The sequence below is a fragment of the Dermacentor albipictus genome, chromosome 9, assembly GCF_038994185.2.
Source record: "Dermacentor albipictus isolate Rhodes 1998 colony chromosome 9, USDA_Dalb.pri_finalv2, whole genome shotgun sequence".
Taxonomy (NCBI): domain Eukaryota; kingdom Metazoa; phylum Arthropoda; class Arachnida; order Ixodida; family Ixodidae; genus Dermacentor; species Dermacentor albipictus.
This window is the reverse complement of record NC_091829.1, coordinates 34,946,601-34,974,159: the sequence shown is the minus strand read 5'-3', so window position 1 is coordinate 34,974,159 and position 27,559 is coordinate 34,946,601. Positions and strand designations below refer to the sequence as shown.

General features: G+C 46.7%; 1 protein-coding gene across 5 annotated transcripts in view; it reads left to right on the top strand.

Moving 5' to 3' along the window:
* Positions 1-4,213: 4,213 nt before the first annotated feature.
* The window catches only part of LOC135906515 (QRFP-like peptide receptor), a 100,092-nt gene continuing 76,746 nt past the window's right edge, over positions 4,214-27,559 (top strand). The window contains exon 1 of one of the 5 annotated variants that reach the window (XM_065437947.2): positions 4,214-4,377. Coding sequence is in view for 1 of the 5 variants with exons in the window: in XM_065437943.2 (XP_065294015.1) it covers positions 6,934-6,951 (18 nt within the window). In the remaining 4 variants the exon portion in view is untranslated. Of the gene's footprint in view, positions 4,378-6,810; positions 6,952-8,582; positions 8,712-17,577; positions 17,686-27,559 lie in introns of those variants that run through there. The other 4 variants (XM_065437944.2, XM_065437943.2, XM_065437946.2 and 1 more) reach the window with 4 other exon arrangements.

The window sequence follows — 27,559 nt, the reverse complement described above, 5'->3', positions numbered from 1 at the left end:
TGTTTATTTTGTATTAACAGGCAGAAAAAACAGAAGTGTGCATTTTTTACTTGAAAAAAAAAACTCTAAAAGAATTAACAAAGCATATAATTTTCGTCAGATGAATGTCAAGATTAATATACAAATAAACGTGCCCATAAAGCACAAGGAATGCAAAATTTGAGTCCGTAGAAAGACCTGTAGCGGTATGCGTATGTACGAATATGCAAAGTGTATGCATAGCTACGCGGGGTGTACATTGCACGCGTAGCCGCACAGCTTTCTACAAGAATAGATTACGCGCATTTTAAAGTTAAGGTAATTGAAAGAAGCACCTCGGAAGGCGGACACTTGTAAGGAGAGGTAAATGAAGACGAGCCAGAAATGCTCGGCGGCTCGGCGAAGAGAATACAGTCTCAGTAGAACGATAGGTATTTTAAACGAGCTTTCGTAAGAAAAATCAAAGCACAAATTTAGGCTAATCTCGCACTATCCACTAGCGCAGTCGGTCCCGGTGGGGAAGTATTTATACAGCAGTTACAACGAGCGTCAGACATGTGTATCTGCGAAACAATATTGTATGTACCTTTCAGGGGCGCCGTCTCAATGCATATTTTGTTTTAACTCCATGTGCGCGTCCTAGATATCCTACGTCAATACGCTTTGCTGAGGGCACCCTCCTAGACATTTCCATTCTTCTTTTTTGTTTTCTGTAGTCAGCCCACAGTGCCATGGCCGGGCGCCTTTTCGCTTTCTTGACGAATAATTATTTGCCGTTTCACCACCCCTTATCCCTTCCCACCCCCTTTCGCTGTCCAGCTGCACCTTCACTGAGCGCCGCATCAGTGGTGGTCCCCCCTCCTTCCCAGTGACGCCACTGAGAACCGTAAAATGACGTCAGTGAAAAGAATGCAAATCGGATACGAAGCTCGCGGACACGCGTATGTGTTTAATATGGGCAGTTGTTTGTTGCCGACTAGTTGCTTTTTTTTTTCGGCATCCGTTTTCATGTCGCATTCTTTGCACTTTTGCACTGTACGCTTATAGAAGATGCTCTATGGAAGAGTTAGAAGCTGCTATGGCGCTCTGTAGGAGTTCATCTTCACCAGGGCCCGATGGGATAACATATAGTGCTTTGCGCCACCTAGGTCAAGAAGCACGAAGACAACTCCTCAGCCTTTTTAACAGCTCATGGCTAGATGGTGTCGTCCCACAGGAATGGAAACGAAGCCGCCTGGTACCACTACTAAAAACAGGAAAGTCACCGCTCGAACTGGCATCGTATCGGCCGATAGCACTTGCCAGCTGCGTTGGGAAACTCATGGAACGTATGATCCTCATGCGTCTCGAATGGTACCTCGAACACAACAAAATTTACCCTGACTCAATGGCGGGATTTCGACGAGGCCGTTCATCGATTGATAGTGTCATCGATCTGGTATCTTCTGTAGAACAACAAAAATCTCGGAAGCGATTATCAGCCGCACTCTTTCTTGACGTCAAAGGTGCTTACGATAATGTTTCCCATCAAACCATTCTCGACGCACTTCTCACAGTTGAACTAGGAGGGCGAGTATATCGATGGATCAGAAACTACTTGACACAAAGGTCCTTGTTCGTGCGTACGGAAGATGGTCCGACTACCGACCACTACACGTGCCGAGGCGTTCCCCAAGGCGGTGTTCTAAGCCCTGTTCTTTTCAACCTCGCGCTTCTGGGGCTGGCTGAATCCCTCCCGGAAACAGTGAGTGTTTCAATATACGCCGACGACATCTGCATCTGGACATCAGCGGTCACTCGCCTGCAGGTTCGCGCAAGGCTACAGCAAGCAGCAACACAGGCATCTGACTATCTTCAGACACAAGGCCTTACCATCTCAACAGAAAAATGTGCGTTAGTCGCTTTTACACGGAAAGCAATGTCTGGTTATCCAGTATATATCAATGGCCAGCCTATCAGCTACAAGAAAAATCATCGGTTTTTGGGTGTCATTGTTGACCGGGACCTCTCTTGGAGCCCTCAGGTTGCCCATTTGAAGAAGAGGCTCACATCTATTGTTCACATCTTCAAGTTCATCGCCGGCAAAACATGGGGATCGTCAATAGGCTCCATGCTACAGTTATATCGAGCACTTTTTATCGGATTTCTACGTTATAGTTCTCCCGTGCTTGCTAAGATATGCAAGTCCAATCTTAGAGAACTTCAGAGCGTGCAAGCACAGGCACTACGTGTTTGCCTAGGCCTTCCGCGGAGCGCTTCAACAGCAGGAACCATTATAATGGCTCAAGACCATCCGATCACGACTTACATCAGCACCGACTCGCTCAGGGCCCATGTTCGTCATATTTCACGGATTCAATCAAGCTTTCTTGCCTGTCTGCCAGAACGACGACCACAGGCATCCTTCTCCAACGAGGTCAGCAAGTACCGTGCCTCCCTACCATCGGGGTTTACACCATCAGCACGTTCAACCTCAGCTTTGTGGTGTTTAAAACAACCTCAAGTGCGTCTTACGGTTCCAGGAATAAGAAAGAAGACCGACCTATCTACCTTGGCCTTGAAGCAAGCAGCTCTGGATTGTTTGCACACTTCCTACTTTGACCGAGTCCACATATATACGGATGTCTCTTCCACCCAGACCAGCTCCACCGGGGCAGTGGTTATACCATCACGATCACTAAGCATTCGATACCAGATTTCTCACATGACAACATCGACCGGTTCGGAGCTTGTTGCCCTCCGAGGTGCCATTGATTATATTAGCAACCAACCGGCTAATCGGTGGGCAATATTCTGTGACTCAAAGGCGGCCTTACAATGTCTTCTGTCATCTCTTCGTCGCGGGTCCTGTGAACAACTCGTATCGGAGATACGAGAACTTCACCATCACATGATTGCTAAAGGGCACGACGTCGTGTTTCAGTGGCTGCCTGGCCATTGCGGTATCTGCGGCAACGACCTCGCTGACGACGCTGCTAAGAAAGCACACGAAGGAGCAACCCTTGTTTCTATACCTTTATCGCGTACTGACGCAGCCCAACACTTAGGCAAGCTAGCGCACCGTATGACATTGGAGAAGTGGCACACACCTGATTTCACTCAACATCGATTGCATTCCCTCGATCCATCTATGCAACTGCGGCTGTTACCAGGGCTTCCGCGTAATGAGGAAACAATGTTGTGTCGCTTACGCTTGGGCGTCGCATTCACGAATGCATATACGTTTTTGATTGGCATGGCAGATAGCGCCGAGTGCAATGCCTGCGGTGTCGAAGAAACTATCGACCATCTACTGTGCTGCTGCCCATCATTTGAAAATGAAAGACAAGATCTCTGCACAGCTCTCAACAAGTTAGATAGCAAACCGTTCACCTTGAACAAGATCTTGGGACCATGGCCTCGTATATCGCAGCTACAAAAGGCCACAAAAGCGCTGCTGCGATATTTGAAAGATACAGGATTGAGTGAGCGTCTGTAATCCGGACTGAGTGACTGAACGTTATCCCCGATGGACTTTCTCTTCTTTCTTTAATCTTTCCGTCCCCATTTCCCTTTCCCCAGTGTAGGGTAGCCAACCGGGCTCAGTCCTGGTTAACCTCCCTACCTTTCATTTATCATTTGCTCTCTCTCTCTATAGAAGATGCTCCGGTATAACGTACGTTTCACGGACCACGGCCAAGTTTGTAGGCTCTGACTGCCGCCGAAGAGCTCTGTGCTTCAATCAGCACAGCTGCGCTTGCATTTGCTTTCTCCTTCAATCCATGCGGCTGGAATCTGCACATATCAATCAATCAATCAATCAATCAATCAATCAATCAATCAATCAATCAATCAATCAATCAATCAATCAATCAATCAATCAATCAATCAATCAATCAATCAATCAATCAATCAATCAATCAATCAGAACTGTAACTGCGCTATCTTCAATATTGCGAACCAGGACACCTGACTTTTTCGACAGCGAATCTACAGGTCCTAAAACTTTTCCCCCTTGCGCCTCGTATGTCTGTAAATCCTTTGTCAGCGAGAAGAAAACTGCCGTGACGAACCCCCAAAACATTCACGCTAATGCAACAAAGCACTGCCTCTGAGATTGCTAGCGCTACAATCTCAGAGCCAGTGTTTGGGGGGGTACATCTCACGAGCGCGTGGACGGCAGAGGGCGACACATGCACGGAGCTTGAAGTTGGGCTGTGGGGGAGGGCGTCGCGATTGTGTCGCCGTGGTGGAAATCGTCTGGTAGCGGCAAAAGCGCGCCAGACTTTGTCGTGTGTCGTCGATGGAATCGGTGGCAGCGCTCTAAACGTCCTCAGGTTGGACTGTGCCCGCGAACTGTGTCCAGAGAGGACAGCGAGTGACGTCACCTGAGGGCTACTTTACCCTTCCTGTCTCGAGGTGAGCCGATACTTCCGTATTTCGTTTCCGGCGTACGGATCGACACTCAACGTGTTACAAGTGCGCGCGTACTCAAGCACACTTACAGCGTTGTTGAGAAATTACAGCGAGCAAGAACTCGATCTCGCAGAGCACTGATAACTGCGCGTAACTTCGCCGCAAAAAGGTTTACAGAATATGTGAACAGCGAAAAGAACATAAATCGGAATTGTATCCTGGTTTAACACTTAAGTCTGCGAACGAAATATGTACGCAGTTAGGTTTGTCTAGGTTTGTCTGCGGTTTTCACACTTCGCTTGTCAGTCCCAGTCTTCTTGAACACGTGCTTTTCTCCTCTTTATTAATAATTATTATGTTGATACGTAATATCTAAATTTTGTAATTCGCGAGCACTTTCTGGGCTATGAAACTGTCACGATCACTGACGGGGTTTCACATCCCAATCACATGTCCTACAGTCAAGCTATGAAAGACACCATTTTATAGCATTCACGTATTCACCCAGCACACATCACTATCTTTCTTGCTTTGTTTTCTGTATGTGCCATTCCGCCCCTTCGAGAATGCAGCACGAACATGACTTTGGGCCGTGATCATTTATATGCGCAGTAAACAGCACGAGACGTGTTAACGTGAATCTTAGCACTCCTTCTTTTTTTTTTCGCGGTAATACTGCATAACAAAAAGAAAAGTGCAATACTTTAAATGTGTTCTACACTTCGATACTGCGTGCCCTGTCCCAGAAGTACGATTTTGCATCTGAAAAAAAAAAGTGCTCGAATTCCCAGCGGTGACACGGCATGTTCGGAACATTAAATCAACGAACGCTAGCATAATAAAAAAGAGAACGCTTAAGCTTCGCCTTTAAGGGTGGAACGCAATAGCATTCGAAGATCATTGACTGCTTGTTACTTTTCCCGGTAACTGCGGCTTATGTAACCGTAATCTTTACAGGGAAACGCTGGCGGCGAACGTTATGCACGAAGGCGAGCTTTCTGGTAGAAACGCGGCCTCTTGCGTGCAGGCTGTGCCGATCCCGGAGGTCGTGCGCAGCCGCGCCAGGAAAATTACACAATTTTCAGGCTTCTCTAATTGTTTCGGAGTTTTATTATCCAACTCCGAGAAGATTTAACATAAAAGGCATGCGCTGTCGGTGTTTTGTCACGTGACATTTGTTTGTGGGCTGTGATTCTCAATTTTCCGACGAATAACTTTGTCAAGAACGTAAGACAAGGTACGAGCAACTGTAGTGATAGAACGGTGTGGCAATATAACTCGCATATACCGCACGTCATACAGCAAGGCGCGGAATATACAAATGCCTAAATATATACTGACATTTTCGCTCACGGACAACGCCGCCGACACCGACACTGCATGTTCTCCGACACGGGGTTCTTTAACGCCCACGCGTTCACGAGGCACTGCTTATAACACGTGTATACGAGACTCGCATTATATTGGTATTCTCATTTCAGGTTTACGTAGCCTGCCGTTGCGTGCTCAGCAAACCGCTGCGACGATATCTGATAAACGTATATGCCCTGTAATTATAGCTGAGAAGAGTTCTGATTATTTTTTTGCTTTTTTCCCTGGATATTGTGGCGTTATTAGCAACTTAGTTCACTTCGTGCTCGTGAGCAACTTCATTTCGATACGACTTCGCATTAGTACGAAGTACTAAAGCAAAGTACGAAGCCAGTGACCCGGCTTGCCATCGTCGGTCGCTTGCGGATGATGTCATCGTTGTCGAGGAACAGCGGAAGGAACCTCAGTGTGCGAGAAAGAGGAGCTCGTGCACCGTGGACCGCCAGGTGCACTAGTAGGGCCAGTTTTAACGAATGGCTGAAGAAGAAAGGGAAAAGCATAATTACGCAGCTTGTGTACCACTGAAAGATTGCAATCAAGCTTACGTGCCACTTTTTTTTTTTCGTGGGGAAACTACCCCACTCGCCGTGGTGGTTCGGCCGCTGTTAAGTCGTCTGGTGTTGAGCATCAGGTCGTGGGCTCGATTGTTCGGCCACGGTATTACTCCGAGTTGCTTAATGCGAGAACGTTACAAGGAACGCCACGTGGTCGAAGTTTAAGCGGACCGCGTTCCGTAATCTAAATCAATTTACCCCCCCCCCCAAAAAAAAAAACACACACATATACACTTTGTATTAAATATCACTTTTCTCTCGAAGTGCGACATTATGAGGAGTACAGGGGCCACCCGTTCAGACATTCAAGGGACTTTAAAGAGACAGAAACTAGGCGCGCATGCGTTTCCAGCGTATTTTCCCAACCCTTATCTCGGCTCACACAGGCTCCCGCAAAACGCAACGGAAAGCGAACACGGATGTGCCTGACAGTGAAGCCAGCGCTGTCTATTGAAGTCTGATGGCTGAAAGTGACGTTTTGATGTTTTAGTGTACTAAGTACGCTAAACGGATCGTGCAGCTATCGATGCTTGTGTGGTCGTTAGATGAAGCGCGCCGCTTCGAGCGTTGACATTCGATTTCTACAACTGAGACCGTCTGTCGCATCGATGGCCGCACAGTGGTTAAATGCGCTATGAATGCCAGTGTCCCGGTAAGTGCTCGTTATTGTTCGCTTCTTGAAACGTTGAACCGTTCTTGTCGAAACGTTAGCTCCCGCTTTCACCTTGTTCTCGTTTTGCTTGCCGTCTTGAAATTCTATCTCCCGCCTTCCCCACGCTTTTTGTCGAAGATAAGTCACCGTGTGGAAATGTTAGCTCAACGCTGATGATTTCCTTGTTTAGTCGCCGTCAGTCACTTCACATGTCGATCTTCCTGTGAGCTCTCCTAACCTGGTTAATATACACGAGCACTACACGAAAATGTGTGAACACGGACTTTGCTAATTTTCGATTTGTCTGAAATATACGACACGTGAGCTTCCATATCAACAAGGTGCAACTACAGCGATGAAACGTTGATCACCCAAAAAGGTGCTGCCCATTCGAGCGGTTCGCAATAACGAGAGCCATAACGACGAAACACGGCTGTGGGTGCCTGCAAGCAGAACACGTTATCAGGCTCGACTTGTCACCATATAGGTGTGCCACCCCTATGACCCATTTCAAGATAACGTGGCGCTGTAGTGAAAGCCATGGCTAACGTCAGTCAACCAGGAGCGCGGTCGAGCGCGATCGAGCGCGATCGCACTCAGCCGCAATGCGTAGTGTGCTCGAGGTTGTGAGCGAGTTACCGTATGCCTTGAAGCTTTTGCTTCAGATAACCTTTGTTAAATGGACACTCAATATAAACCATCAATCAGATATAAATTGACGCGTATTCTCGAAGAACTCTAGTTTCGTTGATTTCGCGGTAATAGGATGATTATTGGAAGAAAACACGGTGGTCATAGTTTAATTTTTCAAGTTAATTTTTCAATTTTTCAGCACGTCAGTGCGACGTCACGGACGACGAGGTAACTTTTTCGCCTTTCGGCTTGTTGTGATTCCGTAAAACTTCCTGCTACTTTCTAAGCTTAGTCTTTGGTTCATTTAGAATGGCATGGAAATAATTTATACCGATAAAAATTTGACGAAGCCCGAGGAAGCAGACGCAGTCGAAATCTGTGACGTCACGGCTATCTGGTGCGGGAATTTCGAGGCGGCGCCGCAACCTGTCTTTCGTTCTGGCGTCTTTCCTTGGTAATCGAACATCTTATCGCGGTAACAATGTCTTTTGCGGTATCGTGGAAGGATTAACTTACTGAAACAGCTTATTTTTTGTTCTTTAGTCCACTTTTTTTCTTTGGACCAACCCAACTCCATTGGGTCGGTTGAGAGATGGTGTAACGAAAACTGGGCTGATCCTGAAGACTGTGTAGGCAAGGGTGGCGATATTGTGCGCCTATCGTGATATCATATACGATGTGTCTCCCCGAAGGTGCAGAGGGCTCTTCTTGGTCACATTCGGCTAGCGACAGAAGCGAGTGGAGCCCTGGACTTGGGGCGCCACCCATCAAGCTCCTAATCCTCTATCGCCCTTTCCCCAATTAAATAAGGTTATTCTCTCTCTCTCCTCGAAATGGTTTCAACGCGATTAAACAACTCGAGGTGACACGAGACCCAGCGCAACCATAGACGTGGATTAACCGAATACGATAATGCTATCGCAGTAAAGTTCACCCAAATTACATGGCATTCGGAAATACCTTCCTTACGTTTTTCTCAGGGTCTGATGTCTGTTTCTCACCGAGCGGACGTAGCGGAGGCTCTCTCGCAAAGCTCAGACGCCGAGAGGGAAAGCACAAAGAACAGGTCTGGTGTCAGCGCAAAGGAGTTCGGAGAGGAAGCACTTGCGTAGTGGTGCTTGGTTTACGTAAGTCACAGATGGTGTCTGTATAGGTCAACGCGAAACATAAAGGACCTTTATGGACGTGTCTCAAGTGGAAGGAGCGTTCAACGCTGTCTTTGCAAGAGGTGAAGACGCGTTGAACGTTAAGCATTAGATTTACCGTCTTCTCTCAGTACATACAAACGTACGTACGTGCGGTGCTATGTGTATCGCAACGCCAACAGCCTGTCAGTATTGGGAGTGTGGTGGAAGCCGTCGACAAGCTTTGCGTCTACAGATTACCTACAGGGGGTGGGGTAGGCATAGCGTTTTTGCAACACTATGCAGTATACAAACGTATATAATGTAACATAATGTATGTAATGTGTAATACGAGATAATGAACACTGCAATAACGTTCACGCTGCTTAGACCTCTATGCTGAATAAAAACAATGAAGTTGCACTAGTTTTGTTATAACTTAGTTATTTTAACAGTATTACATTTAATAAACATTACTTTTCAACGCGCCAGATTTAGATGGTATGGAACAAGGCGCAAACAAAAGAAATCACGAAACTTCAACTAGTCTTCACCATGCACTACTATGTTCATAACTTGCATAAAAAAAATCTGTCGCCTGGGAAGGAGCTACACAAGAACATTGCTGAAGGCCGTCTCACAATTTCTCCCTTGTGTTGGACCAATGTTTGCCCCCAGGGCCCACACGTGTGATGGCATGTATTAATTAAATATGCATGGATACCGCTTGTTCACCTCCAGAAATAGCGCGTATTATGTTAACTACCAGGGCGCCGCTTTACGGTAAAAAAAAAAAAACTTATTATAAAAGGTCGCTTTAGAACAGTTTTCTTAGGCTATACTAGACGCTGTTCTTGCAGCGTGCCCCCACTCTGTGTAAAGTCTTTGCGCTATGCCGAGAAATTAAAAAAAAAAAAAGATAGGACGCAAACTTGGCGAGTTGCAGCATACGGTCGAATTCACAGGCGGACACGTCCTCTATTAATTCTTTTTTTTTCATCTGCCTAGCCTGCGGGTACCGTAAGACTGCGCATATATATGCGTTGGGAGGTAGGTGAAAACTTTCCCCATGAATTTTACGAGTAAAAACAATATCTTTTCGTTGGCCACATAAGACATAAAGAAAACGTGTTCTTTTCTGCTGGAAGAGTTCGAGGGGGTTGCCACTCGGCACATCAAAGTGATAGCTAAAAGCCTCCTGCTTCGTTCGAGAACTGCATGGCTCGTAGGCTTTGGAGGAGAAAGAAGAGCCCCGGAAGCAAATGTCCGCAAAATAGCGTAATAAAGACGCTTTCAAAGAAAGAAAGAAAAAAGAAAGAGAAAAAGAAAGAAAGGAAGAAAATCGCCCACATCGTTCGAAAATCTACACTGCCCTCCCTATCTCCCCCCCCCCTCTTTTCATCCATATACCCCTTACCCCAGTGCAGGGTAGCAAACCGGACATGCGTCCGATTAACCTCCCTGCCTTTTCTCTCTTCTATTTCTCTCTCTCTCTCTCTTTCTCTCTCCAGCTTGACGCGGGTGTACTCACTCCCCCGTGTGTGTGCTTATTTTCCTCCCATTCTTTCTCGGGAGGAGAAAGTCTCTCTCCACAGATTTCGGATGTGGGGCGTCCCTTACAGCAGCCATCACTTGTACCTGGGGTCAACCACATGAACACATTGTCCGACGTCCCAAGTTCTACAGCCCCACGCGCGTGCAGCCAGTGCCCGCCGTCTAACCTTGAACGTGCCCTTGGACAAGGGCGGCCCGCGAAGATGCGCTCGGGGATACGAAGTTGCTAATTGACCAAGCCGAAGACTAGATACATATGAACGATGGCTCACGGACAACAGAGTTCATAATTCGCCATCGTTGCAGTAACCTCGTGAAGCCGGCTTGCGTGCTTGTATGTAATTACATTCCCACGTTATGCCTTGAGACAACTTTGAATGTTCGCGAACTTTTCAGCTGCGCGCAGGACTGCGGGCACAGGCGATGTAAGTTTTTGCAAAGACCGATCCAGCCCTGAACTTCCGTAGATGGACTCAGACAGTGATGCCAGTTTAGTGGTTATTCTGACAAGTTTAGCTAGTTTCCTGTGGCGTTTAGAGAAAATAGATGTTCTTTCGCGGCATTGGTATTTTCATTTTTTTAAAATAAGAAAATCGGTTCATGTTAGCCTCTTCTTACGGTAAAACTGTTCGGGATGCTTTGATACCGGTCCCTGCGTTTCAGATGTCGCAAACACGCTTTTCTTACCAGCCCCCAAAATAAAGGCAAGAAGCGTGGTTACCATCGTAATGGTCATGTAATACCTTGCGTCAACTTCTTTGCTTCTCAGATATTTTTCCCGTGTTAGAAAACAGTATAACTTCTTTTTAATCAGTTTTATTCTGTATAATAATTGATAACTCTTGCGTAATGCTCCGACAGGGGCCCTTGAAGAAAGAAAAAGAAGGAATAACGAGAATTCCAGCAGTTTTCGCGGTTCAGTGTGTTCAGGTTAGGGGCATTATGCCTCGCCACGTCTACCTATAAAGGGCGTGCTCTAAGTATACAGTAACTGGAGACACGATTCCAGTGAAATGTACGCCGATTAAATGAAACAATAGTTATACTGCACGTGCTTCAAGCAAATAACTGCTTCTATAGCTCCAAGTTACACAAAACGAGGGATCGATGGTACTACAGACAAACATAGCATCTTACAAAGCACGGGGTAATTATACTCTTCCGCAGTTTGTATAGCCGCATTGAAATGGATGCTGAATAATAGCTATGGCTATTGTTTATCGCTTCCCATATAATACGATTGGTATTTGTCTTTCTAACACCTCTGCTTAACTTGTATTCTATACAAAGGCAAGAAAAAATTTTACTGTATATACCTCGGACCACTGCTTGGTGGGTGTTACTGAGGCAGCAGTTGCAAGCATGGTTCACCTTGTCCGTCTGTCCTGGTGCTTAAGCCGCCATCCTTGTCAGGCCACACCTCGTCGCGCGCAACTTTCCCCTCACAATCTGGCGAACAAAAAAAAAAAAAGAAACTTTGCCAACCACCACTAGGGATTGAACGTGAATGATCAGCATGCAACGCGCAGAAGAGAGCCAACCGCTTCAACCATTGCAACTGTCTTAAAAAAAAATTGGAGGACGCTTAAGCTTCGCCTTCAAGAGTGGGACGCGACAGCGTTCCCGTCGACCCGCCAAGGGGTATAAGACAATGCGCTACGGCACAGCGATCACTTACGATGCGCCCCGCATCGGACTTAGCGCCCACCTATCACGCGGTGAGCGTCGAGCAACGCAGCGTTCGCCGCGGCAACGAAACGTGCGCCTGAGCGAAAGAAACGAACCAAAGAACTCGGTGTCTCGGAGGGGCCAAACGTCGTATCAGCCAAACGTCGTGATCGGCACGGGCAGAGAGATAGATAGTAATCTAAAGCGGGAGCACGGCGAAGCGTCGTCAGGGGAGAGGGAGTCCCGCGACGCGCCTGGCAGCGGTCCCAATGCGCGCGCGGCGCGCCTCCTGTCGGGGCAGCGCCGTACATTGAGAGGAGGGGGTCTTCTGTGTTTGCCGCAAGATGGCTCTGCGTGTGCGGAAAGCGCAGAAGAAATGCAGCGGAAACGCACTTCGCAACTCGTGTAATTGTGACTTCTGTACGTTACATGTTCATAATTACCGATATACACCGCAGTATAACTTTCCACGGCTCGTTTCGAAGGCAACACCGCATTCACTAGAGGCGCGTTTGCACCGCTTGGAAGCATCGAACTCGTGGCTGAGTGGTAGCGTCTCCGTCTCACACTCCGGAGACCTGGGTTCGATTCCCACCGGGCCAATCTTGGAAATTGCTTTTTATTTATGAAGCGCCTGCCGTGATTTATCGCTCACGGTCAACGCCGCCGACGCCGACGACACCGGCTTTTCTGCGACACGAGCTCCTTAACGCTATCGCGTTAAAAAGCAAAAAAAACCCGAAGCTTGCTAGGCTAACCCTGATGGAATTTGCCAACCGTGGCTTGCCTTCTGCTGCTGCTGCGCTAACGGATGGCTCATGCACGGGAGAGCACTCATAATGATTCGGCCTGTACGTAACCCCATCAGCGCTACACCTACAGATGCGGCGGTGGCAGGCGCTCTTATCTATACGGAAATACCGCAGTGAAACAACATCCGGCAACTGTACTCCATCTGGCAAGTCGTTTGCAGTGCTGCCGCAGGTACGAGGCGTACGCAGGTGATATCCCTGCGCAGCGGGGATGTAGTTCCTGGCATAAATGTCTGATAAGTGGTGGGACTAGCGAGCGTTTTTTTTTCTTTTTTGCTTAGTACATCGTACGTTACAGCGGTACGTGACATGTTATGATGTTTGCGCAAGCACGTCGTGTACCGCGAATTTCTGGTCGCTGAGGGCAGACGACGGGGCGCGGATGAACACACCTCGAGGAGCATACGGATTTCTTACTGACTAAATAGTACTGCAGCATACGTAGTGCTGCAAATGACTTCTGACATAAAGTATAAACATCCTCAGTGCAACAAATATACGCCTTCGGGAGTGAGTGAGTGAGTGAAACAACTTTATTTGGTCCACTATAGACGTAAGCAAACTCCACGTCACCTGGCTAGACCCACTTGGGGACCATCAGGTGAAACCTGACGGCCCTCTCGCGAGCCCTCTGGACTGCCAGGATTCCTTCGGGAGTCATTCAGTCAGTCAAGAACTTTATTGAAGTCCTGAGGAGTTTCAATCCGTTCGAGATCCCACGCGGGGAACTCCTCCGGCAGAAACCGTAGGCGACGCCCAAGTCGGGACGGGAACGTGGTGACGCTCCGCCAGTTCTTGGGCCCTCAAGGCCTTCGGGAGTGAATTTTTTTTTTATTCACGAGTGAGCGTCAAATGATCCATTGAGTGAAAAAGCCGGTGTCTGTGCTCTGTAGCAGCGAAACGGCAGGCAAATTCCCACAGGCTGCGACGCCACCGTCACGTGCGCGCCTCGACGGAGCAGAGCGGGGGAAAGGGCACACCTGCTGCTGCAGTAGCGTACAATGTGTCACGTGAGGGGAGAGGGTATTGCCGCGACGCCACGTCACTCTCGCTGTCGCAGGCCTGTGTTATCCGCGCTTTCATTTCATTGCGCAAGCTCTCGCCTGCGTTGTAACTATACGCCTCAGTAAAACTAAATCAAAACATGCACGCGTGCCCGCGAGGAGCCCATAACCCGAAGGACCGCTCAGCGGCGTTCAATTGGACATTAATGGTTTCGCTTTCACAACTCGTAAGTGCTTAGGTGTCCTCGTAATTTTAGAGCGAAGGTGTATATGCCTGTTTTCACGTGCGGTTAGGCTCGTTAGCTTGGTCGGCTTCTTGCCGAGCAAGGAGGATCGGTCCTGAATATCGTGCAATGATATAGTGGGCTGATCGCAGAGGTAAGTGGAGGAAGAGTGGGCCAATCCCGGAGACAGTGCCACCCGCGTTCGCGTGGTGGGGGTTTTTGGGCGTCTTGCTGATTTGACGGGCAGGCACGTAATAATTTTGCTCCAAAACGTTCTGCGGAGCGTAAACTGCGTTATGGTATGTGTAACAATCCATTTCGCAAAGCTTTTGTTGGATGCATGTGTTGGTCTGCCTGCTTATTAGGTGACAGTGTTTCGCTGACCAATGCGCTGGCTTTCTAAGTATATATATATATATATATATATATATATATATATATATATATATATATATATATATATATATATATATATATAGAAATAGAGCGATTGCGCGGATTTCGCGCTTGGAAATTTTTGCTGGCTATTGTGCGCCACGCAAGTTGTAAGAGTCGGGGCGTCTGCGCAAGTATTTCGAAGGCAACCACAGGCGGACTTCAACGGACGAAGCGGAGTTACGCGTATTGCAAAGGAATAATTGTGATGAGACCATAAAGAATTCTTATATCACTCTTTGAACACTCTGTCTAGTTTTATTTCCGGCTATCTAGCGATTCAGCTATCACAACGAAATTACGGGCAGATCCCGCAGGTAGGGCAGTAGAATGTGGGCTGTTTGCGTGGGTGTGTGCCACTAGGTATGCGTCACCGTGTATGCCCCGCTATTCAATGAACGTATTCGACGCCAACTCGGGTATATGCGCCATTCGATACGTGGAAATGGATATGCGCGGACTTCCAAGCGGCGCCGCCAGAAGGCGCAGCGTGTCTATAGACGGAAGCGAGGGAAAGGAGCCTGGCTGCAGTGGTCGCCTCATGCGTGACAAGTTTCCGCTGTTCGCATGATTGGATAGCCATCTTAGATGAGTTCTCTATGAAATCTTGATCTCTTGTCAGCTGTTTTTGTCTTACGAAAAAGAATCATGGAAACACAACTCGACGTCTTTGAATTATAATATATTGCTCCGGATTTGCTATCCTTTGGTGAGCAGACTTTTCTGGCGCAGCAACGGGAAAGCTTTTCCTGCAGTGAAGGACTTTGCTTCACGCTCGATGCAATTTAATCGCTAAATTCTGATCATAACTTCTTTTGTATCGCGAAATTTAGTTTGATTTGCGTTATTGATGTTCTGAGATAGCCCTTCACTTTCCAGCAATATGCGTTCTCGAAAGTCTGTTTCATCTTATTCTAAACCTACTGGTTATAATTTTTTTTTTCATTTTATATATTCCAACCTATTATTTCGTGCTACATGATTCTTGAGCTATACCGCGGAATGGGTATGGGCCGTTGCAACATAAGGCTATGCACTTACATTCTTGAGAAAATGGTGGTGTCTTCAGATCATGCTGCTGTTGTGGCGTAAATAAGTTGAAGGTCGGAGAAATCACCGGGGCCCGATGAACTTTTTCTTAGTGGCTTTCGGAGGCTTGAACTGCGTGTTATAGCTATTCTTTCTTTAAGGCTCGAGATGCGTTTTTAAAAATATTTTTTCGTATGCTACACTGGACCGTATACCTTCAAGAGCTTTCGTAACCACATTAGACTACAGTAAAGCAAATTTTGACGTGTCATAACCTCAAAGAAAGCGTCTTACCTGTATGCGGCATTTCATGGTAATTTTCATCGTACACGCAGGAAGAAGCACCGCCAGCAGCAGCGAGTTCTTGCTGCCACAAAATAATTGAGCTCCAAGCGTCGAATAAAAGGGAAAATTGGCGAGCACTTCCTTTTAGCTGAGACCGTATAGTTAACGTCGTTTGTTGTCTTTATTTAAATTCTGGGATATCGAAAAACAAAGCACTTTGAGTAGAAAAGCTATGGGGTGGCCTGCGTAGAATAGGCGCTGTGTAGTCATGCGAGAAATTTGTCGAATTATTGCCCTTTATCGAAAACGCGGCCAGGGAGGGTGCCCGTTTCTAAAGATTAGGGTACCGCAAAAGCCTGCGTAGAATGCGAACCCGCGTATGAGGGGACGTAAACTTAATAATAACAAACAATTATAAGAATACATATCAGTGAATAATACGACCATCAAAACTCTATCTTATCTCTGACTATAGAGATTACACACACACACACACACACACACACACACACACACACGCGTATATATATATATATATATATATATATATATATATATATATATAATTAAAGGAAAAGTTCTGTGGTCCGGTGCGTAGGTAGTTGAATAAACGAAGGAGCACACTTACGAAAATTGCATTTTTAATGTTTTAACGTTTCAACCGTGGCACGGCCTTTGTCAGAATACACCTGGTGTATTCACCTTTCTAATACACCTGGTGTATGGTGTACACCACACAGGTGAGTACACCAGGTGTAATCTGACAAAGGCCGTGCCACGGTCGAAACGTTAAAACATTAAAAGTGCAATTTTCGTAAGTGTGCTCCTTCGTTTATTCATATATATATATATATATATATATATATATATATATATATATATATATATATATAGATAGATAGATAGATAGATAGATAGATAGATAGATAGATAGATAGATAGATAGATAGATAGATAGATAGATAGATTTCCCGAAGCAGCGCCCGATATACGAAAGACGCCGTTGCGGGTAACTCTCCAGTTGTATTGCAACGCCTTGGTTTATCTAATGGACTGATATGTGGGGACACAGATGTTATTGAATTGCACCCCTCATCGTGAAGCTGCCAGGAATCGAGGCCATGGTATCGTACAGCCATTGAACTAAAAGTGGCCGTTGAAAGAAAGAAAGAGTTCCAAAGATTTAGAGCTTTATAATATAAGCGAACGTTAATGTCTATAATCTTAGAATTATACCCCCCCCCCCCCCCCCCCTTCCGGGCCTTTTTTTTTCTCCTTTTGCCACATATCGCGGAATGACCCGAAGATGGTTACCTCATTGCATAGTTTTTCTGAATCTTCACAGTGCTTTCTCAATTGCTTCAGGTATTTTACAATTATTTGATTTTATTGTTGTCACAAATGACGCGTCTTGGTTTCACGTCCCGCGCAGACTGACACACCCACATCGCACAAAGCACGCGCAAGAGCTACTGCTGCGAAACGCAAACAATTTTTTTTTTCGTGCCACCGTGCATTCCCCCGGTGTCACTTAACGCCGTAACTTGCTTAGCACGCAAGTGATGAGTGAGGAGCAAAGAATGCGCGCGCATGCGCGCTACGAGCATGCCTCGCCCACCCCCCCCCCTCCCCCTTCCCGCCCTTTCGCCTTCGGCAGCTGATCGTCGTTCGGGAAAGTTGAGACGACGGGCTTTAGCAGCGGAAACGGGGCGGATGTCGCGTTGCACTCAAATAAACAGTGCGTGCGCAGCAAGAAGTGTGGAGGGACACCGAACAACACGCTCTCCTGAGAGAGAGCGAGAGAGAGAGAGAGAGAGAGAGAGAGAGAGCGATCCTTCGCATTCAGTAAACATTTCACCTGATACCCGCAAGTTCTTGCGCCTTTGAGTTGACACTGCTGGAGAAACTTTGCATGCGGCCTTATCGGATCATCGCCCAAGCTGTCCTGAGGTCTTGAAAAGTTATTGTACGTACTTGCTGAAATAGCAGTTCCTTTGCTTTGTTTCCGTTTGCCCACACTCTCCGCATTTTGTACATGTCGATAAATAACTAGAAAAAGTGATAGCTAGATAAATCATAGACGTACAGATTGACGGGGAGAGAGCAGGCAGGTGCTTGGATAGATAGTGTAGAAGACCGACAGTGTTACGCAGTGTCAACGCCCCGCTAATACATTCTACGTCACACAGTGTACAGCCACAATTTTTCACAAAGTTCGGTGTCTTTTAAATAACCCAGCAGTGCCTTCATAGTGGATCGCTCTGATATTGGTGTAGGATAGTCTCCGAGAACGTTGTCTTCCTTGGGTGGGCGCTTGTACAGTTGGTCTAGCGTGGCTGGGATGGCTGCTCTTTGCGGGTTGAAACGAGGCCACTCGCAAACGTTTCGCTGCACCCGCACCAGGAAATAGTCCTGCATTGTGTGTGTGTGTGTTTCTTTTTCTTTCCTTTTCGCATTCTTGTTCTACTACCTATCGCATCCCTTTTCCCCTCCCCCGGTACAGGGTAGCCAACCGGAAATAATCTCTGGTTAACCTCCATGTCTTTCCTTTGCCTCTCTCTCTCTTTAGAAGAAAGATAGCTGTCAGGTTTCTTTGTGAGGAAGCTGGTTGCTTTTTTCCAGGTCCCCCTCCACTTTCGCCACTAGATAGATAGATAGATAGATAGATAGATAGATAGATAGATAGATAGATAGATAGATAGATAGATAGATAGATAGATAGATAGATAGATAGATAGATAGATAGATAGATAGATAGATATTTACATAGAAGTTAACTACATGTGTATATAGGCTCTTGCTGAAGCAGCTGCTTTTCTATTTCTTGCGTTCCCTCTGCTGTCCTTCACCTCTGCCATTTTATAGACACGTAACTCTAAAAATGAATAGATATCTATAAGCAGATATATAAGTAATTTGATAGGTAAAAAACAGATACACACACATAGCGCGAAAGAAAGAATAAAAAGAAAACCATTCCCCATACGCAAACTATGCTCATAAAATGTTCTAAACGACATCGGGAATTTTCATAGCTTTGTACGTGTTGCACAAATTTCGCTGTCGGCTATATAGTGCAATCATGGGGCTATATTCCAATAATCTTTATTTATATCACGTGATGCGTGGAGGCGCCTTCAACCGCTGACGAAATACTTTTTTCTTTCTTTGCCTGCAGCGCGTGCCTTTTGGTGTGATACCGGCACGAAATAACCAGGTCTACAGATACGCCCTTGCACGTCAAATTATTACGTCCTGACAAGCTTTTTTTTATATCTAGCCGAAGGGTTTCTCGCGATGAATGCTCAGGGGACGGATTTTTTTTTTATCGCTGGAGCCAGACATGCAGTATAATTGGCACTCAAGTAAAAAAAAAAAGCCAGCTTGTTCGATCCGACGAGGTCAAAGACTGCGCTGTAACACACATCGTGGCGGCGGCGGCATAATCTTCCGTTGTTTGAATTGGGCTCTCTGCAGACATAGGCGCGTCGCCCCACGTCTTCGGTTTTACTTTTAACTTCGTGCTTTCGGTTTATGAGCGCCAGAGAGCGCGCCAAACGCACGTCTGAGCTGTCGGAGCCGTCCGATGCGAAGGATTAGCGGGGCTCAGAATTCAGCATGCGTTCGCTGTAGAGAATCTGTATTGCTTGTTTTGTTTACGTTTTTTGCTGTTTCTCGTCTCGTTCTCCGTCAGGCGCGGCCGTTAAGTAGACGGGCAATCACCGCGGACCAGCTACTCGCCAGACAATGGCTCGACGATGACGTAGTCGGGCGCCTCTCGAACCTGCTTTGTTATTCGAAACACCCGGCTCCGAAGAGCTGCTGACAACCGACGTCTATTGATGAGAAGAAGAATGGTGCGAGGCCGCAGGCGGATCTGCAGCCTTGCAAAAGGCATGCCAACAATTGCTGCGCCCGGGCGTCTTATTTTAGCTTGTCCGAAGTAAATATGTCACGGAGGCACACAGTTGGAATAAGCGCGTGTCACGCTGTTAAAAGTGATGAGTAAGGTGATCAGATGGAGCAAAGGTATAGAATGACTCTACTCCTCCGAGTACAGTTTTACTCGGTAACACGATTGGTGGCTATGAGCAAATACTGCTAAACGTCACCGCTCGCTGTACAGATCGACCTCTCCGAGAAGCAGCGCTAGGATGCGAAACAGCTCCTACCTGAAAATGAATGGCCAAGTCTTTTGTGGTAGCGCACGAAGTTGCTCTTGTATACGTTTTAATCCTTCAAGAAGTCTTTCGCTCTTTGACACTGGAGAGCTTTAGTTTAGAGGACGCAAGCGGCTTGCGTACGCAAGAACTAGGGGCCACGGTACTGCGCAGAACGCAGACGTCCGCGTTCCGCGCATGCGCAGTGCCGTCGCCCCTAGTTCTTGCGCACGCAAGCCGCTGGCACCCCCTAAACTAAAACTCTCTAATACTCTGGACAGTATCTCTGTCTCTCTAATACCATGTCTCTCTAAAACTCTAATACTCTCTAATACTGACAAAACGAACGCAGCTGGTGACGTTGTCAGTCCCATACTCCTGCATCGCCACGCCACAGTTTGCACTGACAGCGCCCGAAAACGGCGCAGTGGTGACGCTTCCGATCGGCCGAGTCCCTTCGTCACGCTGCTAGCGCTGGCAAGGTTGAGACCACAAACATGGAAAGTGGCTCACGATTGGTTATTCTCAAAAGTCACTGTCACTCTTGCGCACCGAGCATTGACGTATCGGCCTATCCACGCTCGCACGCGCGATTTGTTACGCAACAACCAACGCCTTGTGCCGCACGCCGCTGTCGTAACGGTTCGTCGAAAGCGCGTCGCGAAATGCGACCAGGCGAAGCGACGTCACGAGCCCCTGCGTTCGCATTGTACGCGGTTGGAAACAGTCGCAACTTCTCTTTCCTACAAGTGACGTCATCGGCGATCCCGTTCGCACCTGCAGCTTATAGAGCGCGTATCTCTTTAGCCGGCGCGGTCGTTGCGACACTCTCGCGTATACAGTGCGTCCATTAGCACTCAAGTGACAACGCCTACGAAGAAGGCTTAGACAAAGGAACGCATTACACTGAGCTGACTTCGACATGGAGTAGCCTTTTGCGCCAGCGCTTTTGTCGATGCTTCCGTAGACAATCGTAGGCGTGCACACCAGCGAGCGAGGAACCTATGTAAAGAAGATTCACTGGTCGATAGGTTGATTAATCGATTGATTGATTGATTAAAAGACTGAATGACTGCCTTTAAGTTGACACATGACATATGAGATATGCACCGTACTGCAGGGCTTGGTACTAATTTTGGCCATCTGGTCTCCAACGTGCACCTGAATGTAAGCGCAGGAAATATTTTTTTTTGTATTCCGCTCAGCAGAAATAAATAAATAAATAAATAAATAAATAAATAAATAAATAAATAAATAGATAAATAAGTAAATAAACAAATAAATAAATAGATTTGGCGTGAAAGCTTGGCCGTACGACATACGTACTACTACCTTGCTTGTAGCTGTCCCGCTTAGAAAAAAGTGTCGCGTTACGACGAACGAAGACCGCGCAGCGTATGCGGAATTTGTACGCGGGCGATGGGACTGCGTCATATCGGATATAACGAACACGTGCCAAATAACGATTTAGTTACAACGAACAAACTCATGTCCCCTCCTCCTCCTAACGTTGTCAGCCAAAATGAGCGCGCTCGGTCTCACTCTCGGTAAATTAGAAATTTCATACAAATGCCCGCTACCGCGTTTTGCATCGCGTAGGCGGAATAATCGCTGTCAAGGTTGTATTGCGGGCGAACAGCGCGAGAAAAGTAAATAAATAAATAAATAAATAAATAAATAAATAAATAAATAAATAAATAAAAACGGGACAAGAAAGGACAGGCTCTGATATCTAGGCTGTATATCTACAGTGACAACGTGAAAAAAATCGCTCTTCGGAACTCATTAGAAGGACGTCAACGAACTTTACATTCAACGTGTATTGCGGTTAATGAATATTTCTATATACAATCTATTTAGATTTTCTACGGAAATTTATTACGGGTGATTCTATAGAGCGCGACTTTTTATAGAGCTCTTTTATACTCGATAGGAGTTGATTAGGCGGTTCAAGGGCAATTAAAATCGATTTTCGTAAAGGACACAATTATGAGCACTTATCGTCCACGCGCTTGATTCGACTAGCAATGCATTGGGCATGACAAAACATTTGCTACGGTGTGCACATAAGTGTTCGGGCAAGGAAAATGAGAAATTCAAGAAAACCATCGAACATGCAAAGCAAGGTTCAATAGAATATGTAGAGAAGTGTTGGTACAACTACACAATAAATGCAGAAATAGTGATAAAATACAAGTGATATGTACTGGAAACCACATAGACACACACGCGCACACACACACACACACACACACACACACACACACACACACACACACACACACACACACACACACACACACACACACACACACACACGCACGCACATACACACGCGCGCGGGCGCACACTAACTACATAGGAAGCAAATGAAAAAAACAAGAACAACGTTCGAGCGTAATTGAAACGTAAAATGAGACGTGAACATAGGGAACAGTAACATTAGATGTCACTAGTCAGATACAATGCCACTGTTTCTATTTATTTATTTATTTATTTATTTATTTATTTATTTATTTATTTATTTATTTGTTGAGTTCGAAATAAACAAAGAAGTTTTTTTTCACTCGCTGGCACGGTCTCAGCCTCAAACCGCAAAGCAATAGGACATTGCGACTTTTTATTCCAATACCGGTGGCTCAGCCAGAATGGCGTAAGCAAGTGTTTTCGCTCCTAAATTAACGCTTCCGCCTCGACTCCTTGGTCTAATGAGTCTTCACGCCGGGGGCGATGAAACAAACAAACAAACAAACAAACAAACAAACAAACAAACAAACAAACAAACAAACAAACAAACAAACAAACAAACAAACAAACAAACAAACAAACAAACAAATGAAATGAAGCAAAGAAGAAATGAAACAAACAAGAACCAAGAAAAGTGAGAAAACGACGACGATAACAATGAAAAGTAAAAAATAGTTCAGCTTCGCGGGGCCGTTGATCTATGAACACCAGTTCTGCAAAAAGAAAAAAGAAAGTGATGAAAACAAAATTCTGCAGTGAAGGGACTGTTTTGACAACGTAACGGTACCTTCCCGAGTAGCAGGTGGGCATGCGCGTTTGAAGGACCCATTAAATGCGCGGGGGGGGGGGGGGCGCAATATAGCTCGACTTCCGGGCCCGTGGCACCCATGAAGTCAAGCAATTCCTATTGCGTTTTAATTACGCGAAGTGTCACTACGGAAGTGTCATTCGATTGCGGGAAAGCAAAGAAGCGGCCTTCGCCGCGATTCTAGCCGCTGCGGCTTGCAATACACTCGCTGAGTTTAATTTATTCACCGACCAGTTCGGCACGTGTTGACTTCGGTATTCCAGGCTGCTAGAGTGGAGCGACGGCTATAGCCGGCCAAAGGCCGGCTATATCTTATTAAAAGAAAAAAAAGAAATTAATTGTGACTGTTTGTAGCGTTAGGAGAAGCTTTAGGTCGCACCAAGTCATGATTTGCCTATTCAAATTCACGCACGAAAGGCAGGGAAGGAACGGTGTCCATCACGCAACCGTAAAGCTGATTTAAATGGGATGTGTGACATTTGTCAAAATAAGCTATAATTTACCGATTGTGCGAAGTAGATTATTTATTTAGAGCCTCAGGTTCTTGATACAAATATTTGAGAATTGAAAAAAAAGAAATAAAAATAGAAGACGGAGGTTCAACACACGTGTTGGAGTCTATGTGAAGCAAAGCTCTGGTGACGCGGCTAAGTCCTGTACAAGTAACACGGTGGTGCGTACAATTCTGTATACCTTCATCCCATGCAGCGTGCGACCTCATGCAACGATCATGTTTATACATCCCAATGATCATAACTTTGATATCATCCATTTCTTTTTTACGTTTACGCACTACACCGCTTAGAAACCGCGCCGAAATGAAAACACGAAATCGGGCGTGTGCACAGTGCGAGACACCTACCCAGTGACGTCACGCGTACGAAGGCGCCGCGTTGACAGTTGCCGAGGGAAGAACGGCGACGGAAGGTGAATGCACGGAGGAGTGCGACACATGTCTAGCCACATTTAAGGATTGTGTCCTTCCTGTGTCATGTGTACTTGAACATAAGAGCGCTACGAAGACGCGGACTAAAAGAGGAGCATGTACGACGGACAGGCGCCTGTCCGTCGTACATGTTCCCCTTTCAGTCCGCGTCTTCGTAGCGCTCTTTTCTTCAAGTATGCTAAACCAACTCGCTCACATCAAGTTTCCGCTGTGTCATGAGCAACGGCGTACACCCATAAAGAAGGACAGGCCAAGAGCGGGCACACATCTAGTGGCGCATACCGAATCGATAAATATGAAAATAAAGTAAATCAAAGAATACAATGTGCCTTTATAACAAAACGTCGGTTTTAAACCGTTCGCTTTAGAAATTGACCTACACTGAGTGGCAACGGGATTAGCCGTTTTGATGGTTTGTCTGAAATTGCCTACTTTATCGCCTTAACACAGTACGGCGTACTCAGTATACTCTGGTTAACCTGCCTGGCATTCATTTCCTATTTTAGTTCCTTTCCATCACCGTCGGATACGTTATGCGTTGACCCTGTAATGCCCAAACACACTTCCATATTAAGGAAAGTTAGCGTAGCTCGTTCATCTTTAGTTCTGGCGACGGAGAGTCAATCTTGTGCAGCTAAACCAAGGTAATGTTAATTTTAGAACCTGATTATTATATAAATATTTAATTAATAATTGTTCATTTGCTGCACTATCTACGATTGATCTCGCTACAACGCATATAAAGAGCGCTGCTATAGGATATTCGGTAAATTTCCCACGCTCAGAATCAGAATTCTGAGATATCAAACTCGACGTGTGGCAAAAAAGATACGTTGGATATCCGAGGCATTAGCGTGTATTAGACTACAAGGCCGATACCACGTCATCAACTACGAGACGAAGAGCCTTTGAGGCCCTAACAAACATCGCCGTTGTTAACTAATTAGTTTTCAATGTAAATACTGTTGTATGAAGAAAGGAAGTTTCAAATGCCGAAATTAAAAACTTAAGCCCTTTCAGCAGACGCTGAGTGCCTCGTTTGAAGGAGGCTTTGGGTATGCGGGTGCCTGTCGGCTCTGGACAGTCTAAAACGTGCACCAGTTTCGAAAGTCTTAAATAAAGCCCCAAATAAACCTCCTCGAAGCACATCCCCGTTTGAGCTAACTAACCTGTTTGGCACCCAACACGTAGCCAAACAGGGCTCTTTCGGGGCTAGCAAATCGTCCATAAGCAAATTAATTGGACAGCGCGCTTACGGAAATATCAATATTAGCAACCGGAGGGATCAATAAGATAAACTCAAGGGCAAGACAAAAGCTTCTCTTACGGCTCGACACTCCCCCCCCCCCCCCCCCTCCTGCTCTCTTAAAGAAATCGACTTGACCCTGCGCTCAAACAGTGGCATATCATCACTCTATCCAATCGTCATCGCCATCCCTCACTGCAAGTCCCCTCTACCTGCGCATCCATTCTCCAAGTATGGTAGACTAACAGTTAGCCAGTCTACAGGTAATATATCCTAAGCCCCGCATGGATGTGAACCAAGGACGACGGAACCTTCTAGTTGCGGCGGTCCTGATTCCTGATCTACAAGAAGGCGCCGAATGTGTTATCCTCCAGAGACAAATACACGACACAGACTCGCCGAAGAACTCTCCAGACAAGCGGACGCAATCCTGAGGAAAGCCCTCAAGACGGCGCTCCACCTACCGCAGTCAACATCGACCGACAAACTCCTAGCCCTGGGGCTACACAACAGTCTCGAGGAGCTCCAAGAAGCGCAGATAATCGCGCAAATGCAAAGACTAAGGCTATCGGCAACGGGCAGAAGACTCCTGAGTAGATACGGCGGTGAAGCTACCATAAAGGAGACACAAAGCACGGAGACGATACCGGACGAATACAGAAACACCATCAAAGTAGCACCGATACCCAGCAATATGGACCCGAACCTACACATGGCACGAAGACAAGCAAGGGCAGAGTATGTACAAAGAACACTGGCAACTAGACATGACACAGTGTACGTAGACGCCGCTACCTACACTCAGGACAAAAACCACAAGAAAAGCAAAGTCGCAACGGTGATCAACTCGGACTTAAAAGAAATCACCAGCGCATCAATTCGGAACTGTACGGTAGTTGAGGCCGAAGAGGCAGCCGTGGCTCTAGCGGCAGCGGAGGGCTACCGATGCAACAGGTCCTTAACCATACTCACAGATTCACAAGCAGCATGCCGCAACTACCTAAACGGCAGAATCAGCCACAGCGCGCTCCGCATCCTCCGCTCAAGTGGCAAAACCGTCAACAACCAGGCCAAACACACGATAGTTTGGGTACCGGGACATACCGACATTACGGGAAATCAGGAGGCCGATAGGATAGCTCGAGGGCACGCAACAAACCGAGCATCCAACATTCCCGACCCCACTGAGGAACCCGAGCCGGTAGCCCAAAGCTATTCAGAGATACTCAATTACTACAGAGGCATCAGACGAAAATACCCACCCCCTCACAAACAACTAAACAGAGAAGACGCCGTAGCATGGCGACAGCTACAAACGGGAACATTCCCGTGCCTAAACATGCTCAGCAAGATCTACCCCACGCAGTACGAGAGCAAGTGCCCATGGTGTGGAGACAAACCAACCCTATATCATACCACATGGGCTTGCCAGAAAACAGAAGGGCTAGCCATAATAAAAAACCCGAGTGCGGAACAGTGGGAGAGGATGCTATCCAGCGACACCCTGAAAGTCCAACAAGGACTAGTAAGGCGTGCACGCAGGGCAGCTACCCTCAGCGGAGCCCTGGACTAGGGGAACCGACCCTGGAGAGAAGATGGAAGACTCCATCTGATGCCGCAAAAACCACTGCAAAATAGAGAAAATAAACGTTTTTCATCATCATCATCATCCAGACACGTCGAAGGTACACGAGAACGCAGAACGGACGTCGAACACGCATAAGTAATGCTAGGAAATGAACGTGTTCACATGTTTCTTACTGTAGTACAAACAAACAAACAAAAAGAAAAAGAAGAGAACAAACGACACTGCACCAAGGCGAAAGCTACGACGGGACTGAAGGCACACACCACCTGCTTCCGAGTATAGCGCAGGAGCGGGAAGGAAGCATGCGCTAATACCAACGTACTCTGTTACCATGCCAACCCGCCGCCTGGAGGGTAAGGAGGAAGCCGTCGACACGGCGTCGCACTCACAGCGACCATCGCCGGAACGATAGCGACAGGACTGGGAGCACGAGCGACAAGAGGAAGAGATCCACTCGCCCAAAAGTGCAAGCCATGCAGTGCGCCGGAAGCGAGTCAGCAGGGCGCACCTGCATGCTTTCGAAATGCAACGGTCACGAAAGAAAGGCGGATTCGCGGACAAATGCATCCGTTCGTTTTAACGCGGCACGGTGAATGCTTGCATGTTCCACGGACACGTACGAGCTATGGCTAGCAGTGGATGGAATACATATAATGAACGGAAATAGATGCTCGATCAATACAATCTAAAAGAAGATATTCCCCCTGTGTTTTATCAAATGATTTGTTATTTGTGTAGTGCAAGCTGGTGCTCGCGTGTTTCTTATTGTCTGTTCTCGCCTGTTCATACGTTTATTTCCTGATCATCTTACGTTTGTTACCCGTCGCGGTATGGCTCAGCTGGTA